The 19,026-nt window shown below is 34.4% G+C and overlaps 2 protein-coding genes and 1 pseudogene across 2 annotated transcripts in view; 2 read left to right on the top strand and 1 right to left on the bottom strand.

Annotated features, from left to right (window-relative positions):
• Nucleotides 1-1,165: 1,165 nt before the first annotated feature.
• LOC120210254 lies at nt 1,166-17,277 on the top strand (annotated as a pseudogene).
• LOC120210936 overlaps nt 14,314-19,026 on the bottom strand; it is a 24,740-nt gene continuing 20,027 nt past the window's right edge. Inside the window, exon 20 of the mRNA XM_039209579.1 lies at nt 14,314-14,350. The gene's annotated coding sequence lies outside the window, so the exon portion shown is untranslated. The remainder of the gene's footprint in view (nt 14,351-19,026) is intronic.
• LOC120210951 (proteasome subunit beta type-6-like) overlaps nt 18,336-19,026 on the top strand; it is a 3,523-nt gene continuing 2,832 nt past the window's right edge. Inside the window, exons 1-3 of the mRNA XM_039209594.1 lie at nt 18,336-18,529; nt 18,613-18,689; nt 18,836-18,891. Of these exons, the coding sequence (XP_039065525.1) occupies nt 18,421-18,529; nt 18,613-18,689; nt 18,836-18,891 (242 nt within the window). The 5' untranslated portion in view covers nt 18,336-18,420. The remainder of the gene's footprint in view (nt 18,530-18,612; nt 18,690-18,835; nt 18,892-19,026) is intronic.

The raw sequence follows: 19,026 nt of genomic DNA, 5'->3' as shown, positions 1-19,026 counted from the left end.
GAGAGGACAAGCAAGGATCTGGTGGACCAATGTTACATTGAGGATGACTAACGCCCAAGTAACTTGGTCTTTGTTTTTAGAAGAATTCAAACATAAGTACATCGAAGATCAATTTGTTCGACAAATGAAGCAAGAGTTCATGAATCTGAAACAATGGAATCACACTGTATATGAGTACGAGTGTGAATTCAATAAGTTGAGCCGCTTTGCTGCCGAGCTTGTTCCTACTGAGAATGATGCTTGTGAGTGGTTCGTAGAGGGGTTACGTCCTCAGTTGAAGGAGATGTTGATTGTATTGAATCTATCCTCATTTCAAGAGGTAGTCAATCGTGCCAAAGCTTTGGAAAGAGCTTAGAATGAGAGATTTGAAAATTCAAGGACTCAAACAGTCAAGAGAACGGGTGCTTCTTCAAGTTCCACATCGTCAAAAAGAGGTAGAGATGCTGGTTCTCGACCTCAAGCTAGATCAGAGTTAGTGGTATCCTCAGCTAGAGGATTAAATTTGATGAGAGGAAGACAAACTCAGTCAGCAGGATCTGGAACTGGGAGATTTAACCAGAGTCAAGACAGACAATGCCCACATTGTGGAAAAAATCATTCTGGGATATGTAGAAGGATTTCTGGAGCTTGCTTTAGATGTGGGGAGACCGGACATTTTGTTCGGGATTGTCCTAGAGTAGTCGATGAATCTGCACAGCCAGAGAGGTCTATTTCTTCAGGCCATAGGGGAAGAGGTAGAGGCAGAGGAAGAAATCAGTCAGAGTCCTCTGCTCAACAAGAGATACGTTCCACTGCTCGAGTGTATAATCTCAGGACCAATGAAGATCGGGATGATCCAGAAATTATAACAGGTACCTTTCTACTGTTTGATAAACATGTTATGGTATTGATCGATCCAGGGTCTACATATTCATACATTACTAGTAAGTTAGAGAGAGAATTGAGCATTCCGTTAGAAGATACTAGTAATGAAATGATAGTGACGAATCCATTAGGGCACAGTGCTCGGGTAAATATGGTGAGTCGAGGGTGTCCCATACGAATTCAGGGAATTGAATTCCCTGCAAATTTGATGAAATTACCTTTTGAAGAATTTGAAGTGATACTGGGAATGGATTGGTTATATCGTTATTATGCTAATGTCGATTGTAGACTGAAAAGAGTAATGTTGAGAAGTCCAAAAGAGGTAGAAATCGTGGTGTTTAGTGAAGGGTGGAATCCATTGGCGAATGTGATCTCAGTGATGACGGCAAAGAAGTTACTGTTACAAGGATGTCAAGGGTTCATTGTTAGTGTGTTGGATGTAAGAGCCAAAGACAAAGAGATGGAAGAAATTCCTATCGTTAGAGAGTTCTCTGATATATTCCCTGCAGAATTGCCAGGTTTACCTCCGGACAGAGAGGTAGAACTTCAGATTGAGATAATGCCGGGAACAGCGCCCATTGCAATGGCGCCATACAGAATGGCTCCAAAAGAGTTGCAAGAGTTAAAGATTCAATTACAAGAATTACTGGACAAAGGTTTTATTAGACCAAGTGTATCACCTTGGGGAGCTTTGTTTGTTAAGAAGAAAGACGGTTCAATGCGTCTCTGCATTAACTACAGGCAACTCAATAAAGTGACTATCAAGAATAAATATCCACTTCCTCGAATCGATGACTTATTTGATAAATTAAAGGGAGCTTTAGTGTTCTCAAAAATCGATCTACGTTCGGGTTATCATCAATTAAAGATTCAAGAGAAAGATGTTCCAAAGACGGCGTTTAGAACAAGATATGGTCACTATGAGTTTATTGTAATGCCGTTTGGAGTTACGAATGCACCAGCTGCTTTCATGGATTTAATGAACAGAATTTTTCAATCCTATTTGGATCAGTTCGTAGTGGTTTTAATTGATGATATTTTAATATATTCAAAGTCAGAGGAAGAGCATAGTTCTCATTTGAGGACTGTCTTGCAGAATTTACGAGATAAGAAGCTTTATGCTAAATTCTCTAAATGTGAATTCTGGTTGAATGAAGTGACATTTCTTGGACATGTAATTTCTGCAGAAGGAGTTCGAGTGGATCCTCAAAAGATTAAAGCTATTCTGGAGTGAGAAGTTCCAAGGAATGTGTCAGAAGTCCGAAGTTTTCTGGGGTTAGCTGGTTATTATCGAAGGTTTGTTAAAAACTTTTCAATAATAGCATTACCCCTAACTAAGTTGTTGAGAAAGGAAGTAAAATTTACTTGGACTCAAGAATGCCAAGAGAGTTTTGAAAAGTTAAAGAAGATTTTGACAGAAGCTCCAGTATTAGTTCAACCTGAGTCTGGCAAGGATTTTGTAGTGTATAGTGATGCATCTCATAATGGCTTGGGATGTGTGTTAATGCAAGAAGGCAAGGTGGTGGCCTATGCTTCACGAAAATTAAAGCCGCATGAGAAGAATTATCCGACACACGATCTGGAGATGGCTGCAGTAGTGTTTGCTCTTAAGATCTGGCGTCACTACTTGTATCGTGAAAAATGCTACTTGTATACAGATCACAAGAGTTTAAAGTACTTGATGACCCAGAAAGAGTTGAACTTAAGACAGAGAAGATGGGTAGAATTTCTCAAGGATTATGATGTTGTGATTGATTTTCATCCCGGAAAAGCAAACGTGGTAGCAGATGCCTTAAATCGAAAGACATTTGCAGCCTTACGAACTATGGATGCTAAACTATCATTAGGCGGAGATGGTGCAATTTGTGCGGAATTAACTATCAAACCATCATGGTTAGATCGGATTAAAGAATTGCAAGCCAAAGATGAAAAGTGTTCAAAGAAGTTGCAGCAAATAAAGAATGGAGAATATACATATTATGAGATGAAAACTAATGGGAACCTATATTATCAAGGGAGGCTAGTGATTCCAGATGTTAATGAATTAAAGAATGATTTATTAATGGAAGCTCACTGTAGTCCATTAACGATGCATCCAGGAGGAAACAAAATGTATATGGATCTCAATAGTCGATATTGGTGGTCGGGAATGAAGAAAGACATTACGAAATTTGTATCAAAATGTTTGATTTGTCACCAAGTTAAAGCTGAGCATCAGGTTCCGTCGGGACTGTTACAATCAATTTCAATTCCTCAATGGAAATGGGAGAATGTAACAATGGATTTTGTGACGGGGTTGCCTTTAACTCCGAACAAAAGAGATTCAATATGGGTGATTGTAGACAGGTTGACTAAGTCAGCTCATTTTATTCCGGTACGAACTGATTTCTCTATGGATAAATATGCTGAGTTGTATATCAGAGAGATTATACGGCTACATGGTGTACCTGTTTCCATAGTTTCTGATCGGGATCCTAGATTCACGTCACGATTTTGGAAGTCTTTACATGGATCATTGGGCACAAGACTGAATTTTAGCACAGCATTTCATCCTCAGACAGATGGTCAGTCTGAGCGAACTATCCAAATTCTGGAGGATATGTTAAGAGCTTGTGTTATTGAATTTAAAGGATCGTGGGAAAAATATTTGCCACTTGTTGAATTTGCATACAACAATAGTTATCAGTCAAGCATCAAAATAGCTCCCTATGAAGCTTTATATGGGAGAAGATGTCGTACACCCTTGAATTGGTATGAACTTAAGGATAGAGAAGTTATTGGTCCTCAGTTGATTCAGGAAATGGAAGAGAAAGTCCAAGTAATTCAGAATAATCTGAAAGCTGCAGCTGATAGACAGAAATCATATGCTGATTTAAAAAGGAAAGAAATTGAGTTTCAAATCGGAGATAAAGTGTTCTTGAAAGTGTCTCCGTGGAAGAAAGTATTGAGATTTGGACGTAAAGGAAAATTGAGTCCTCGGTTTATTGGACCATATGAAATCGTTAAGAGAGTAGGACCAGTGGCATATCAATTAGCTTTGCCACCTAAAATGGAGAAAATTCACAACGTCTTTCATGTCTCCATGCTTAGGAAATATCGATCCGATCCATCTCATATAGTGACTACCGAAGAGATCGATGTTCAATCAGATTTGACTTATGAGGAAGAACCTGTTCAAATATTGGCTCACGAAGTCAAGCAATTAAGGAACAAGACTATTCCATTAGTCAAAGTGCTGTGGAGAAATCACAAGGTGGAAGAAGCGACGTGGGAACGTGAAGAAGACATGAAGATTCAATATCCCTATCTCTTTGTACAATGAAAATTCGAGGATGAATTTTTTTATGGGGGAGAGATTTGTAACATCCCAAAATACGGGTTAGTGACTAAATCATAAAACTTCAGAGTTTGGTGATTTAAGTAGGATATTTGTATAGTCCGATGATTTGTTCGGAAATATTTCCTAAAATTTTTTAGTAATTATCCAAAGAATTAAAGGGCAAAATGGTCATTTAACCATTAAATGATTAATTTGTGTTATGTTGAGGATATATACGGGGGAAAAGGGATAAGAAGAATATATCTTCTTCTCCTCTTTGTTCTTCCATACGAGAGAAAGCCATAGCAAAGGTAAGGGTTTTCTGATTTGTTGGTTATTTGTTAAATTAAAGGTTAGGTTTTGATCATTAGATGATAACTAAGCTTAAGGAAAGCTTAAGTTGTCTTATAATCAAAAGATGAAGAAGTTATAAGAGATTTAAGAAAACGAGTTTTTATATGAAATCTTGAAATAGAGTTGATAAGTTGAATTTGAAGTTAAATTTGACTTGTCATCATGCTAATTAAGGAATATGAAGTGTTAGAATTGTATTTAGAACATATTGAAATTTGAGTATGATTCTTGAATTTCATATGAAGAATAGGATTTTGAAGTTATAGATGATTTTCATGGATATAAGTTGGTTTAAGTAATGGTAGTTGAGTTTAATGACATAATAGGGGTTTAAAATAGAAGAATTAAGTGAAAATTGATGATTTTTGGGCTTAAAATACAATTTATGGGCATAGGGAACCGATACCCTATGAAGGGGAATCGATTCCCCTTCTAGAACGAGAAAATTTCCAGGGGGTATCGATCCCCCCCTAAAGGAAAAATGAAATTGGGTTCAATAATCTGGCTTAAGTTGTTAACATAAAGTTTAAGGTTTAGGCTTCTGATAGTTGTTTTGAAATGTTATATTTATGTAGATATTGAGCCAAAACAAGTTCCGGAATAATCAAAGGATTATAATCGAATCAAAGCAAGGCTAAGGTGAGTGTAATTTTAATTGTAATTATATTATTGAACATTGGCTTGCGATGAGCTAGTGATAGAGTTACTATGGTAAAAAGTGACTCTTAAAATGTTATTTGATATGTGATTCTTATATGTACATGAATACATGATATGCATAAACATAAGAGCATGAAACATAAGATATATGATATGATATACATGATTATATGCATATGTGATATATACTATGAGATATGACCAATGTGAAATGAAATAAGCTATGTGAATATATGAAATGACATATGAATATGCAATATGTGATATGATATGAAATATATGGTTACACATACATGTGGTATGTGACAGAAGAGAAAGAACAAGTGATGAGAAATATATTCATAATAAATGCCCATAGTATATGATACGAGAGCTATAGGTATAGTTGGCATGCCAAGAGTCGAGGGTATTGTAGTCCTTCGGGACGTAGTCCTTAGGGACGTAGTGGTCCTACGGGACATATATAGTAGTCCTTCGGGATGAATACTGAACAAATGTTCGGTGCCCCATGAGGGAATTTATACGAGCTGTGGTGACAGCATTGGTGCACAACCTCAATGTACTCACATACATCTATTCTCAATAATATATATGGGCAACAACAACAATAATTGAAATATAAATTAAAGTGAAAGTGATGCAAAAAGGTAAGTTTCATGTGTACATGACTTGATTATATATGTCATAGGAAATATATCAATGCATATTGAAATATCATGATCAAATGGTAAGAAGGCATTTTCATGAATCTATTGTTACTTGTTTATTTATTGCCTCACTAAGTCTATGACTTAGCGTGTAAGTGATTTACACGTAGGTACCAAGAAACGTGAAGAGCAAGAATAGAAGTGGCAAGGACAGTATTATTACTAGAAGATCATATCAGAAGTAATCGACAAAGTATGTATTTTGTTGTGTATAGAGTGTTGGCATGTAATAAGTCGTTAATTATGAGCACTCTGATCGAGTTTGTATTTTGTAGTCTCTTCTATATAAATTAAAGTATTTTGTTTTAAATAAAGTTTTAAATTTCCCGGGAATTTTCTTTAAGTGTCAAGGTTTTAAAAGTCAATGTGACACCTCGGACTCGTATTCGGGTCGGGTACGGGTTTTTGGTGTTACACCGTATCCGACCCGAATCCGAGTCCGAGATATCATATTAAACTTTTAAATCATATTCTTGTATAAAGTAACTGAAAACTCAAATTTTCATTAAAATAACTGACTATTTTACATTAATTAAAATACAATTAGATTTACGAAACATATCAGAACATATTCAATTTAAACCTCTTAGTACATGCCAACTGAATTTAATATAACAAAATACATATGATTCGAATCTCTTTTCTGATCTGATTTTTAGGAAGGAGAGCTGGCATGTCTTGTTCCTCTTTACAGCTTAACCTTCTTGAAACCTACGTGTGAAATATTCACACGCTAAGTCGATGACATAGTGAGGAATTAAACTTATAAAGGAAACTCAAACTACTTAGCCATGCATGAACATATCATAACATGCTATCACACAAAACAATATAACATTATATATAATCAAATGTACACATACACATCACTCATCATTTCTATCATTAACCTTATTTCACTATCAATATTATTATCATTTATATCTTTTAATCATATCCTCTTGTACCTAATATTTTAAACCAACATATGACTCATTTAACCAAACAATACACACATCATCATATAAATCATGTAATACAATTCACATCACAAAAGCATATATGTCACATGTAATATGTTTATTCTTATCTCTTTGTTAGCCCATGTAAACATGTGAGAACTAAAGATATGTGAGTACATTATGCTGTCACCACAGCTCGTATAACTTCCACTGAGTGGCATATGAAATCTATGTCTCGAAGGACCTATCCATATGTCCTGAAGGATATAGGTAACCTGTCCATATGTCCCGAAGGACATAGGTAACCCTCGACTCTTGGCATGCCAACTATACCTCTAGCTCTCATGACACATAACATGGGTATTATATTTTATATCGTTTCACATATTCACATTTCATATCTCATATGCTCATAGCATCTTATCACATAGCTCATGTCATTTCTTATGAAATTACTTATATCATGTAGCACATATAACTCATATACTTTCTTATATGTTCTCATAGGTTATATCATATGGCTCATATATTTTCATATAGTTTATGTTTTATCCTCTTATATTCACACAATTAACATACATGTAATACATATCAAGCATGTTCACACAAATCATGTGACATATACAATAACATACAACACATACACTCATATCAAACATATACTCATGTTCATGACTTCATGCATGCTACTATAGGAAATAGACTCATCGCAAGTCCTATTTCCATTAGAAACATATGCTACTAGTATACACTTACCTGGCCTCACAAGTCAATATCAATCTCCTACTTCTTTCTTGCTCGATCTTATCTCGTTGATTTATCTAATACTTGCTTCCGATCAATATCTACACAATCAAACATGCATATCATAATTCTAAGTGTTACAATTCGATCCTTAATAACTCAAGCTGAGCAAAATGCTTAATACAATTTCTACTTTGAGTAGTATCGGTACCCCCATACATGGTACCGATATTTCCCTAGCTATGGTATCGATACCAAGCTTGGGTATCGATACCATTTTTGCATTTGAAATCCTTATTTCAAAAATGGGTATTGATACTATCATAATGGTATTGGTACTCTTGGTATCGATACTACCTACCCAGGTATCGATACCCCATGAACAATTCATAAATTTGTGTCTTATGATATCGATACTCATTCAACCAGTATCGATACCCATGCTTCAATTAACGCTCATTTTCCTCTTTGAAGTATCGGTACTGGATGAACAGTAACGATACCCCCTTCCCAGAATATACTTCCTTAACCCGAAAATCTTACCAAACTTACTTAATTTTTCTACCATAACCTCCTTTTAACCCTTTAAGCTTAACTACACTTATTCAAATAATCTTATATCACTTTAAAATAGCTCAACATTCAATATTTCATTAGAATTCTTAGAGCCAATAATCTTACTAAATTTTCTATATGTTCTTAATTCACTTCTATTACTTCTAACTTCTTAATTATACCCTTGACAAGTCAAATTCAAATTCAAAATCCATTTACTCCTTCTATTTCAATAATTCACTCAAAAACTCATTTTACTAAATCTCTTATAACTTGTTCATCCTTGAGTTTTAAGCCACTTTAAATCTTCCCTTAAGCTTTCTTATCACTCAAGAATCAAAACCAGCTTAAACATGAAAGAAAACCTTAACTTGAGACCAACTTACCTTATTAATGAAGCCACGGGAAGAGAAGAAGAAGAAAACCAACCAAGACTCCAGAGCTTTCTTTCATTTCTCCCCATCTCCACGTGTTGTTATTCTATATAAAGGGAAAATAAAATCCTTTCATTGAAAAGACCAGTTTACCCCCTACTTCCTTTAATATTTACTACACCATTCCTCACGAAATATTCCCCATTAAATCCCTAAACTTTTAACTTGTTTCAAAATTGAGCACAAATTTTTCAAAACTTTTATTTTAACCAGTAGACCTGAATTTTGGATGTTACAAATCTCCCATCCTTTTAAGAAAATTCGTCCTCGAATTTTCATTGTATAAATCGATAAGAACATATCTTCTAATGTTCTCATATTGCTTCCCTTATTTAATCTTTCTTGTTTACCACTAATAAACTTATCGTTTCCCCACTCAATTTTTCATATACGTCCAACCTTTATAAATCCATATAATGTCATTCATAATATAAACAGTAACTCCAATCCTTACACCTCAATATCATGAATCAATTAATTTATTTCATCATTCTCTAATTGCTTCGCTACATAAACCAAACCTTTACTTACTCCTTAATCCTTGTATATATTTACGATACACATAATCTTTTCATATAACTTTACGTACTCATCCAAAGAACAATCACCACTTTATAATAAACAGTTCTAACTTACTCCATTTCCTTATACAAATCCTAATTAATCTTCAATGAAATTCTAATACATCACTTATGACGACTCTTTCTCGTTTCACTAAGAATTTAAGATTTTATAACCTCAATCTTACCCTTGTCATATTGGATCCTTTAAACTCCATTTTTTTCCATTTCCTTATCCAATTATTTTTCCATACATCAAGATCTCCTTATAACACATGTCATATATTTTCCCTTATTCTCTCATACTCTTTTCATATCACTCATACTTATCCCTGTTCATCAATCTTTATAGCATTTTCATAACTCTGATAGTCAACACTATTTGCAGAAATCTTATTCTTTGTAAAATCCTTGTTCGAATCACAATACACACATCCCTTTTTATCATCTTAAACTTTTCTACTACATCTTTAGCTTCCTTCATATATGTGAATCCTTATCTTCTTGACTACATCACATCTACATGATTAAGATGCACAATTATATCCAGATCCACTTTATATTTGATTAGCTTAACCTGATAACATCTTCAAATCTTTTAACTCCAATGCACTTTCCATCACATAACCTTGTTAGCTAGCGTAAATTCTTTCAATCGAGGATGCAAACCATTATCATATCCACACTCTTACTTATACACAATACTATTCTCTTATTTTAAACTCATAAACTCTGATTTCCTTTATCTTATAAACTTATTACTCATATACTTATTCTTGAACTCTTCTACAAATTCTAACCACATCGTTTGATCTTTTAACGTTCTTATGGTGACATTTGTCCACCATATTCTATCTTATTCACGTAATAACGAAACTACTCCATATCACTTTTTCGATTCAAAACAATAGATACCCTCTAACGCTATTCTAACATGTTTTCAACTTTATGAAAACAACCTTTGATTTGACAAGACACTTCATGAGGTGTCCGTTCTTCATCCTGCCTGGCCAGGGTAGGTGAATTATGACCACCATCAGATTTACCTCTCACTTTTCTTCATAAATTCTCATAATCATATTTCTATTGTATCATACTAATCTTATTCTATTAGCAAGACAGCATACTCCTTACACTATCAGATCAAAAAATTTCATTCTATATTGGCATGTACACATTTTATAACTTGTTTGACTTTGGTTTAGGCCTAGAATCGGCTAAACCTTAGCTCTGATACCATTAAATGTAACACCCAACCCGTATCTGACCTGGATCCGAGTCCAATATGTCACATTAAACTTTTAAATCATATTATTGTACAAAATAACTGAAAACTCAAATTTTTATTAAAATAACTGAATATTTTACATTAATTAAAATACAATCAGATTTACGAAATATATCAGAGCATATTCAATTTAAATCTCTTAGTACATGCCAACTAAATTTAATATAACAAAATACATATGATTCAAATCTCTTTCCTGATCTGATTTTTAGGAAGGATAGCTGACATGTCTTGCTCCTCTTTGTTGTTTAACTTTCTCGAAACCTACGTATGAAACATTCACATGCTAAATTGATGACTTAGTGAGGCACTAAACTTATAAAGGAAACTCAAACTACTTAACCATGTATGAACATATCATAACATGCTATCACACAAAACAATATAACATTATATATAATCAAATGTACACATATACACATCACTCATCATTTCCATCATTAACCTTATTTCACTATCAATATTATTATCATTTATAGCTTTTAATAATATTCTCGTGTACCTACCATTTTTAACCAACATATGACTCATTTAACCAAACAATACACATGTCATCATATAAATCATGTAATACAATTCACATCACAAAAGCATATACGTCACATGTAATATGTTTATTGTTATCTCTTTATTAGCCCATGTAAACATGTGAGAACTAAATATATGTGAGTACATTGAGGTTGTGCACCTATGCTGTCACCACATGTCGTATAATTTTCACTGAGTGGCATATGAAATCTATGTCCCGAAGGACGTCATCTATGTCCCGAAGGACCTGTCTATATGTCTTGAAGGACATAGGTGACCTGTCCATATGTCCCGAAGGATATAGGTAACATGTCCATACGTCCCGAAGAACATAGGTAACCTGTCCATATGTCCCGAAGGGCATAGATAACCCTCAACTCTTGGCATGCCAACTATACCTCTAGCTCTCATGACACATAACATGGGCATTATATTTTATATCATTTCACATATTCACATGTTCATATCTCATATGCTCATAGCTTCTTATCACATAGCTCATGTCATTTCTTATGAAATTACTTATATCATGTAGCACATATAACTCATATACTTTCTTATATGTTCTCATAGGTCATATCATATGGCTCATATATTTTCATATAGTTTATGTTTTTATCCTCTTATATTCACACAATTAACATACATGTAATACATATCAAGCATGTTCACACAAATCATGTGATATATACAATAACATACAACACATACACTCATATCAAACATTTACTCATGTTCATGACTTCATGCATACTACTATAGGAAATAGACTTATCGCAAGTCATATTTCCATTAGACACCATATGCTACTAGTATGCACTCACCTGGCCTCACTAGTTAATACTAATCTCCTACTTCTTCCTTGCTCGATCTTATCTCATTGATTCATCTAATACTCACTTCCAATCAATATCTACACAATCAAACATGCATAACAGAATTCTTAGTGTTACAATTCGATCCTTAATAACTCAAGCTGAGCAAAATGCTTAATACAATTTATACTTTGAGTAGTATCGGTACCCCCATGCATGGTACTGATACTTCCCTAACTATGGTATTGATACCAAGCTTGGGTATCGATACCCTTTTTGCATTCGAAATCCTTATTTCAAAAATGGGTATCGATACTATCGGTACTCTTGGTATTGATACTACCTACCCAGGTATTGATACCCAATAAACAATTCATAAATTTGTGCCTTATGGTATCGATACTCATTCAACCAGTATCGATACCCATGCTTCAATTAACACTAACTTCCTCTTTGAAGTATCAGTACTGGATGAATAGTACTAATGCTCCTTGCCCAAAATACACTTCTATAACCCGTAAATCTTACCAAACTTACTTAATTTTTCTACCATAACCTCTTTTTAACCCTTGAAGCTTAACTACACTTATTTAAACCATCTTATATCACTTTAAAACAGCTCAACATTCAATATCTCATTAGAATTCTTAGAGCCAAAAATCTTACTAAATTTTCTATATGTTCTTAATTCACTTATATTACTTCTACCTTATTAATTAGACACTTGACAAGTCAAATTCAACTTCAAAATCAATTTACTCCTTCCAGGGTTTTAAAAAACGATCCGCGATCGCGATATAGCGGTTTCGTCGCTGTTCGATTTACCCGCGACAGCCGCAATAGCGTCAGCGATGGCCGTAATAGCGCTTGCGACGGCCACAATCACGGTAAATCCGAAATAACCGAAAACGTGATCGCGACTGCGATTTGAAACCCTGACTCCTTCTATTTCAATAATTCACTCAAAAATTCATTTTACTAAATCTCTTATAACTTGTTCATCATTGAGTTTTAAGCCACTTTAAATTTTCCCTTAAGCTTTCTTATCACTCAATAATCAAAACCTGCTTAAACATGAAAGAAAACCTTAACTTGAGACCAACTTACTTTATTAATGAAGCCACGGGAAGAGAAGAATAAGAAAACCAACCAAGACTCCAAAGCTTTCTTTCATTTATCCCCCTCTCCACGTGTTGTTATCCTATATAAAGGGAAAATAAAATCTTTTCATTGAAAAGATCAGTTTACCCCTTACTTCCTTTAATATTTACTATACTATTCCTCACAAAATATTCCCCATTAAATCCCTAAACTTTTAACTTGTTTTGAAATTAAGCACAAAGTTTTCAAAACTTTCATTTTAGTTACTAGCCTTGATTTTGGGATGTTACATAAGAGCTCAAAACAACAAAATACAACATTTCAATTAATGGCCAGAAATGATGATTATAAAACCAGAAGGACTGAAATAGGTATTAACTCATATGCAAAAATACAACATCACCCATTCTGAAACTACGTTGTTTCAGTGATGATATAAATGCTTAGAAACAAAATCCCAACCAATAATTCCCTCATTTATTTTGTTTTCATTCAAACCAGGGGGAGAGAGAGAGAGAAACTCTCTCAAATCTCCTCCCCCTTTTCTTCATTCCACCACCGCGAGGAGAAGCACAACCGCCCTAGCTACCGTACGTCAACGGCGATAACACTAGAAACCCCCAACCGAATCAAACCTTTTGTCTTCCCCTCTATCATTTCTAAAAAAATGACCTTCCCCTATCCTAAAACCGAGACCCATACCCTCCATAAAAAAACCTAGATTAAAAAAAAAAGGTGAGGCTTTACCTTTGGTGGTGGGCTCGCCTAGTTCTGGTGAAGTCTCTGGAGGTTAGATCCATCTACAAGGTAAGTTTTTTTCGATTTCCTTTCTTTTATTTCTCTCACTTTTTTTACTTATTATTCTCAGTTTTTTTGGGAAAAACTCTCTCGATTTCTTTTTTTCTCGAAAACCTCATTTTTTCTTCTCTTCGTTCGAATCTCATTTTTCCTTTCTCTCCCCCTCTTTAAAATCTGGTTGCATGTTATTTTTTGGTGTTTTTTGGGTAGATATGACGATCTGCGTAGGGGGATGATTTCCCTAGTAAATATCCCGGATTTGGTGGGATTTAGGCTATTTTTAAATGGGTTTTTAGATTGATGTGGTTGATTGACTTGATTTGGAGCATTTTCTATCATTGTTCGGCCAGATTTGTTTACGGTGGCGGCGTGGAAGTTGTCGGTGGCGGCTCACGCGACAAAGAAGTCAAATAGTGTGCGCGTGGATCACACGCGTGATCGGACGGTTCAGATCAATCGGTGGCAGCAGTAGCTGTTACTGGAGGATTAGGGGTTGCTGAATTGGGCTGGTTCCGGTTGGATCCTGTTGGGCTACTGGATTTTTTTGTTGGCTGGGGTATTGGGTTATAGCCTATTTATTGGGCTTGAATCAGTTGTAGTTGTAATTTGGGCTCCATTTTCAAGCCTACAAAATGTAACAACTAGTAATAATAAAAGTAAATAATAATAATAATAATAATAATAATTTAAAATAAAAATAAAATCCGGACAAAAACGGGTGTCTATAATCCCGATCACGAATGGTATCACCTATGGAGCCAGAACTTGAAAAGGAGACAACAACATTGATGTTTAAACAACACCTATAGGATGGTTTTTATCATTGGACGAGCGACATGACAATAAGCTGCGTGAGAGACACAATAGTATGAGAACCATAGAAGTGACGAGCCTAGGTGAGCTACGCGCAAGGACAAATTCATGTGAGCAAGCAACGTTATTAAAGATGAAGTCATTTAAGAGAATACCATATGAATCAGATTTAGGCCCCGTTTGGTTCATGGTATAATTCATTCCTGGGGAATGTTTTTTTCCCTAATATACCCACGTTTAGATGGAGGCAGATTACCAAGTGCCAGGTAAAACATAACACCAACGGTGATTTAGTTTACTGTTTTCCCGGGAATATCCATCCCTCATCTCCCTTAGATATTTCATTATTCCCGTCTCTGTTGTCTAAAATAGCCCTCCCCACTTCGTTCTGGCTATCGGGATTCTTTGAAATTCCGGCCGTGCGTGATTTTCGTCTGCCTTCCATCGCTGCTCCCCTGCTTCGATGGGTAGTATTTTGGTGTTTATTCGCCTTTGTGTTCTCCTCCTTATATGGTTGAAGGGGATGCCAATATATGGGCCATCGTCTTTTATGTCCGTGGAAGTCGAGAACTCTCTGTCTCCACATTCTTCATTCTAAATCTGGTTATTCTCTGGCTTTTTGATTTATTTATTTTTGTTAATTTTCATTCGCATGAACTTTGAAAGTTTTGAATTAGAATTATGGATTAATTGAAATTTATATGCAATAACGAATGGAAAATTTGTGCGAATTAATCATTCATTGAAACTATGCGAATGGAAAATTTTTGAGCTCTTGTTTTCAGATATAGTATTAGGTTTTTTTAAATATATTTTAGTTGATAAATTTGTATTGATTGAAATTTTTCGAACTAATCATTCATCGAAACTGAATTAGGTGGAAAGATCATTGTCATACAATGCGCAGAGGCCGAAAAGCCCTCCACCGGACTTACCTTCATTGCTTCTTAACGGTAGAATAGTTTACATTGGCATGCCGGTGAGTATTCCCGAATTCCGATTTAAAAGGGTGGGTGGGTGGGTGAGGTTTATAAATTGTAAATGTTTTCTGCTGCATATGCTTTACCAAATTAGAAATTATTTTTATAAAAATTGCAAAATTTGGTTGAGGATAACTGGAATTTCATGTTTTTGCAATCTTGTTAAGAGTTTTGAGATAACTATTTCCTGGAAATTCTTGTTCCCGAGGGACAATCTGTATCTATATGTATTAGGATCCTAATTCATGGATCTCTCAGTACGAGAAAGCAAACCAAGAGTATTATTTCCTATATCATACTATTTTGTTGTTACTGTAACTTGTTCAAACAGTTTGATCGTTTCTACCTTTCAGCTTGTGCCTGCAGTGACAGAGCATGTAGTTGCAGAACTAATGTATCTTCAATGGATGGATCCCAAGCAACCAATCTATCTTTACATAAACTCTACGGGAACAACTCGTGATGATGGTGAAACGGTGAGATTTGCATATGGTACCTTCAAATTTGATAATGAATTTAAGATGTAATACATTATGGATCGCGTAGCTTCTGGAGATGTTAGACTCATACCTTGGTTCTCATTTAATAAGTAAAAAAAGTAAGTTGAGTTAAAATTTGAATTTTCAGTCTTTTGTGTAGATTAAGTGCATGTAAACCTACAAATATGAAACTGTATATAAACCCGAATAGTATCTGAATTGTAAACACTAGCTTCTTCTTCCATGCTGGCACTTTTTCTGCTTGCCATGCATTATGTTCGCTTCTGCTTGCTATACGTACATTAATTTAAAGCTCTTATAATGCAGGTTGGCTTAATTTAAAGCTCTTATAATGCAGGTTGGCTTGGAGACGGAGGGTTTTGCCATCTATGATTCACTTATGCAGTTACAAAATGAGGTGAATTTTCGTTCTTCAAAGATATCAGTCTGTCTCGTTTTCAATATTTTGTTAAGAAAATTTTCTCTGGATGTCTCGAGTTTATGTTACTTCAGCTCAAGAGCGAGATTTAATTTTTTCTTTATTCACAGAATTCCTTCTTAACTTGGTAATATTGGTTCCCCACAGGTACATACAGTTGCTGTAGGTCAGGCTTGTCTTTTGCTTTCAGCAGGAACTAAAAGGGTAAACAGTTCATGATGCCTCATGCTAAAGGTACGATGCAACTATCTTGTCTGTGATTCTGAACTTATTTCGACTCTCTCCTATGATGCTATCTTTTAAAATATAACCTCTTGAGTGTTTGCATGTATTCTATTTCAGCTATGATCTAGCAACCTCGTTTCCCGTCATCAGGGTTGATGCTGGCCAGTGATCTTTTATACGTGCCAAAGAGGTATGGTAAAAGTTATTATTCTTTACTTAGTAAATGTAATTAAGCATGGGTGTAGAATTTATGGAATCTTCCACACTCACATGCCTATGTATTGAAACTATGATTTTTTGGATTTAACCTTGATGTATGTCATGTTTATGTTGATTCTTCCGTTTAGTCCTGTACTTTTTTGGTATGAGGATAATACATAATTTCCATAAATGCTAAAACCACTGAAAATGTTATCGGGTCTTTCACATTCTGTTACATTACTCCAATTAACAATAATTTCTTGGAACTTCTGTAAATTGTTTTGGTACCCTTCTTTTAGGCCACGTTATCTAGCCGTAAATTGTTTTGTAGGTACTAATAAACAGGGACACACTTGTGGAACTTCGGGCTGTTTCAAAGGTTGATATATGTCCATTCTTGTGCTTTAATAATGTTGTTTCCTGTTGTGCTGCTGAAAGTTCGATAGCTAGATCCAGTGTGCCGCCTACATAGCGTCTGTAACAAGAGTCTGAGTCGTAGAAATCATCTGTAACAAGTGTCCGACTCGGTAGAAATCATCTTTCGAGGAATCTTGAATATGCAGGAAGGAACACCATTACAGTGATACATTTAGCTTAAATATACAACTCGGAAATTTTCCATTCGCATAGTTTCAATGAATGATTAATTCGCACAAATTTCCCAATCGTTCATGCATATAAATTTCAATTAATTCATAATTTCAATTCAAAACTTTCAAAGTTCATACTTGATGAAGATGTAAAATTTAATATTAATTAAAATTAAAATAATACATGATATATTTAAATAATAAAATAATATATTATCGATGAATTTTTATATAAATAATTTTTATTTAAATAATTAGAATTTCACTTGTTAAAAAATACAAAACAAGGTCAATTTGGTAAAATATACATTTCAGTAATCTTTTATTCCTTCAACCAAACACTGTAATATTACATTACTGCCTAACAAACCAAACACAGTAATGTAACATTCACAGTAATGTGTTAGGTAATGTTACATTCCGATAATCATATTCCCAATAATAATCTTATATTCCATGAATCAAACGCACCCTTACAATTTTTTAAACTTTATCATAAAATCAAATATAATAATTATAAAATAATTATTTCTTTATTTTTCTTATCATTGCAATTTGAATATGATTAAAATATCTATTCAAAAATCATTATTTTAATATTATTAAGTTATATATATATATATATATCCTGTAATTAAATATTATATAAAACATTATAGAATTAGTTAACATTTTTGGTAATTTTGTATTACATAAAATATAATAAAATTGTAATAATTAATATAATTCGAAAAAATTCATGTAATTTTGCTTAAATTTATATTGTTTTAAATTGTTTATGTTAGAAATTCTTCATATAATTATTTATAAAATAATTAACCGGACTCCGGTTCAACAATATAAAGAAAGATAAAAAAAACTTGAGAAACAAGTCCGTTCGGTCCGGTCCGGTCCGGTCAGGTGAGTTGTATTTATTCTCTCTCTCTTGATAGTGTTGAAGAAGGGTCTTCAAACAATTTGAAGCAGAGTTTGGATTATAATTTAGGGTTTGGGGGAAGAGACGATCAAAGGAAAATAAGAACCAAATGGATCTGAATATGCACTTGAACGCCCCTCACTCAATGGGCACAACTATCATCGGAGTCACCTACAACGGCGGTGTCGTCCTGGGCGCCGACTCTCGTACCAGCACTGGTATTCTATTCCTTTGTCTTTTACTCTTATTATTAGAAATTTGAATTTCCAAATAATGTACTTTTTTTTATTTGGTTGATTAGGGATGTATGTTGCTAACCGAGCATCTGACAAAATTACACAACTCACTGATAACGTCTACGTTTGCCGCTCTGGATCCGTAATTCTTACTTCTACTTCAACTCATATTTCCTCGTGATATATTACACTTTTGTTTAGGATTTTTTTGCCCTCCACAACGGGGAAAAGGGAAAGAACGTTTAGATATTTTTAGATATGATGAGTAAAACGAGTGTCATGTTGCAGGCTGCTGATTCTCAGGTTGTTTCCGACTATGTCCGCTACTTCCTTCACCAACATACGTCAGTTCTTTTTTATACTTTCTCTTATTATTTGCTTTTCTTTTTTCTCTTTTTTTTAAATTTTAATTAACTTTGTTACTTTGCCTTCCTATTGAAGTTTGTTCCCATTTGAAACATTTGCGACATCCTTTATGG

The sequence above is a fragment of the Hibiscus syriacus genome, unplaced genomic scaffold, assembly GCF_006381635.1.
Source record: "Hibiscus syriacus cultivar Baekdansim isolate YM2019G1 unplaced genomic scaffold, ASM638163v2 tig00000715_pilon, whole genome shotgun sequence".
Taxonomy (NCBI): Eukaryota; Viridiplantae; Streptophyta; class Magnoliopsida; order Malvales; family Malvaceae; genus Hibiscus; species Hibiscus syriacus.
This window is presented reverse-complemented; position numbering and strand designations above follow the sequence as displayed.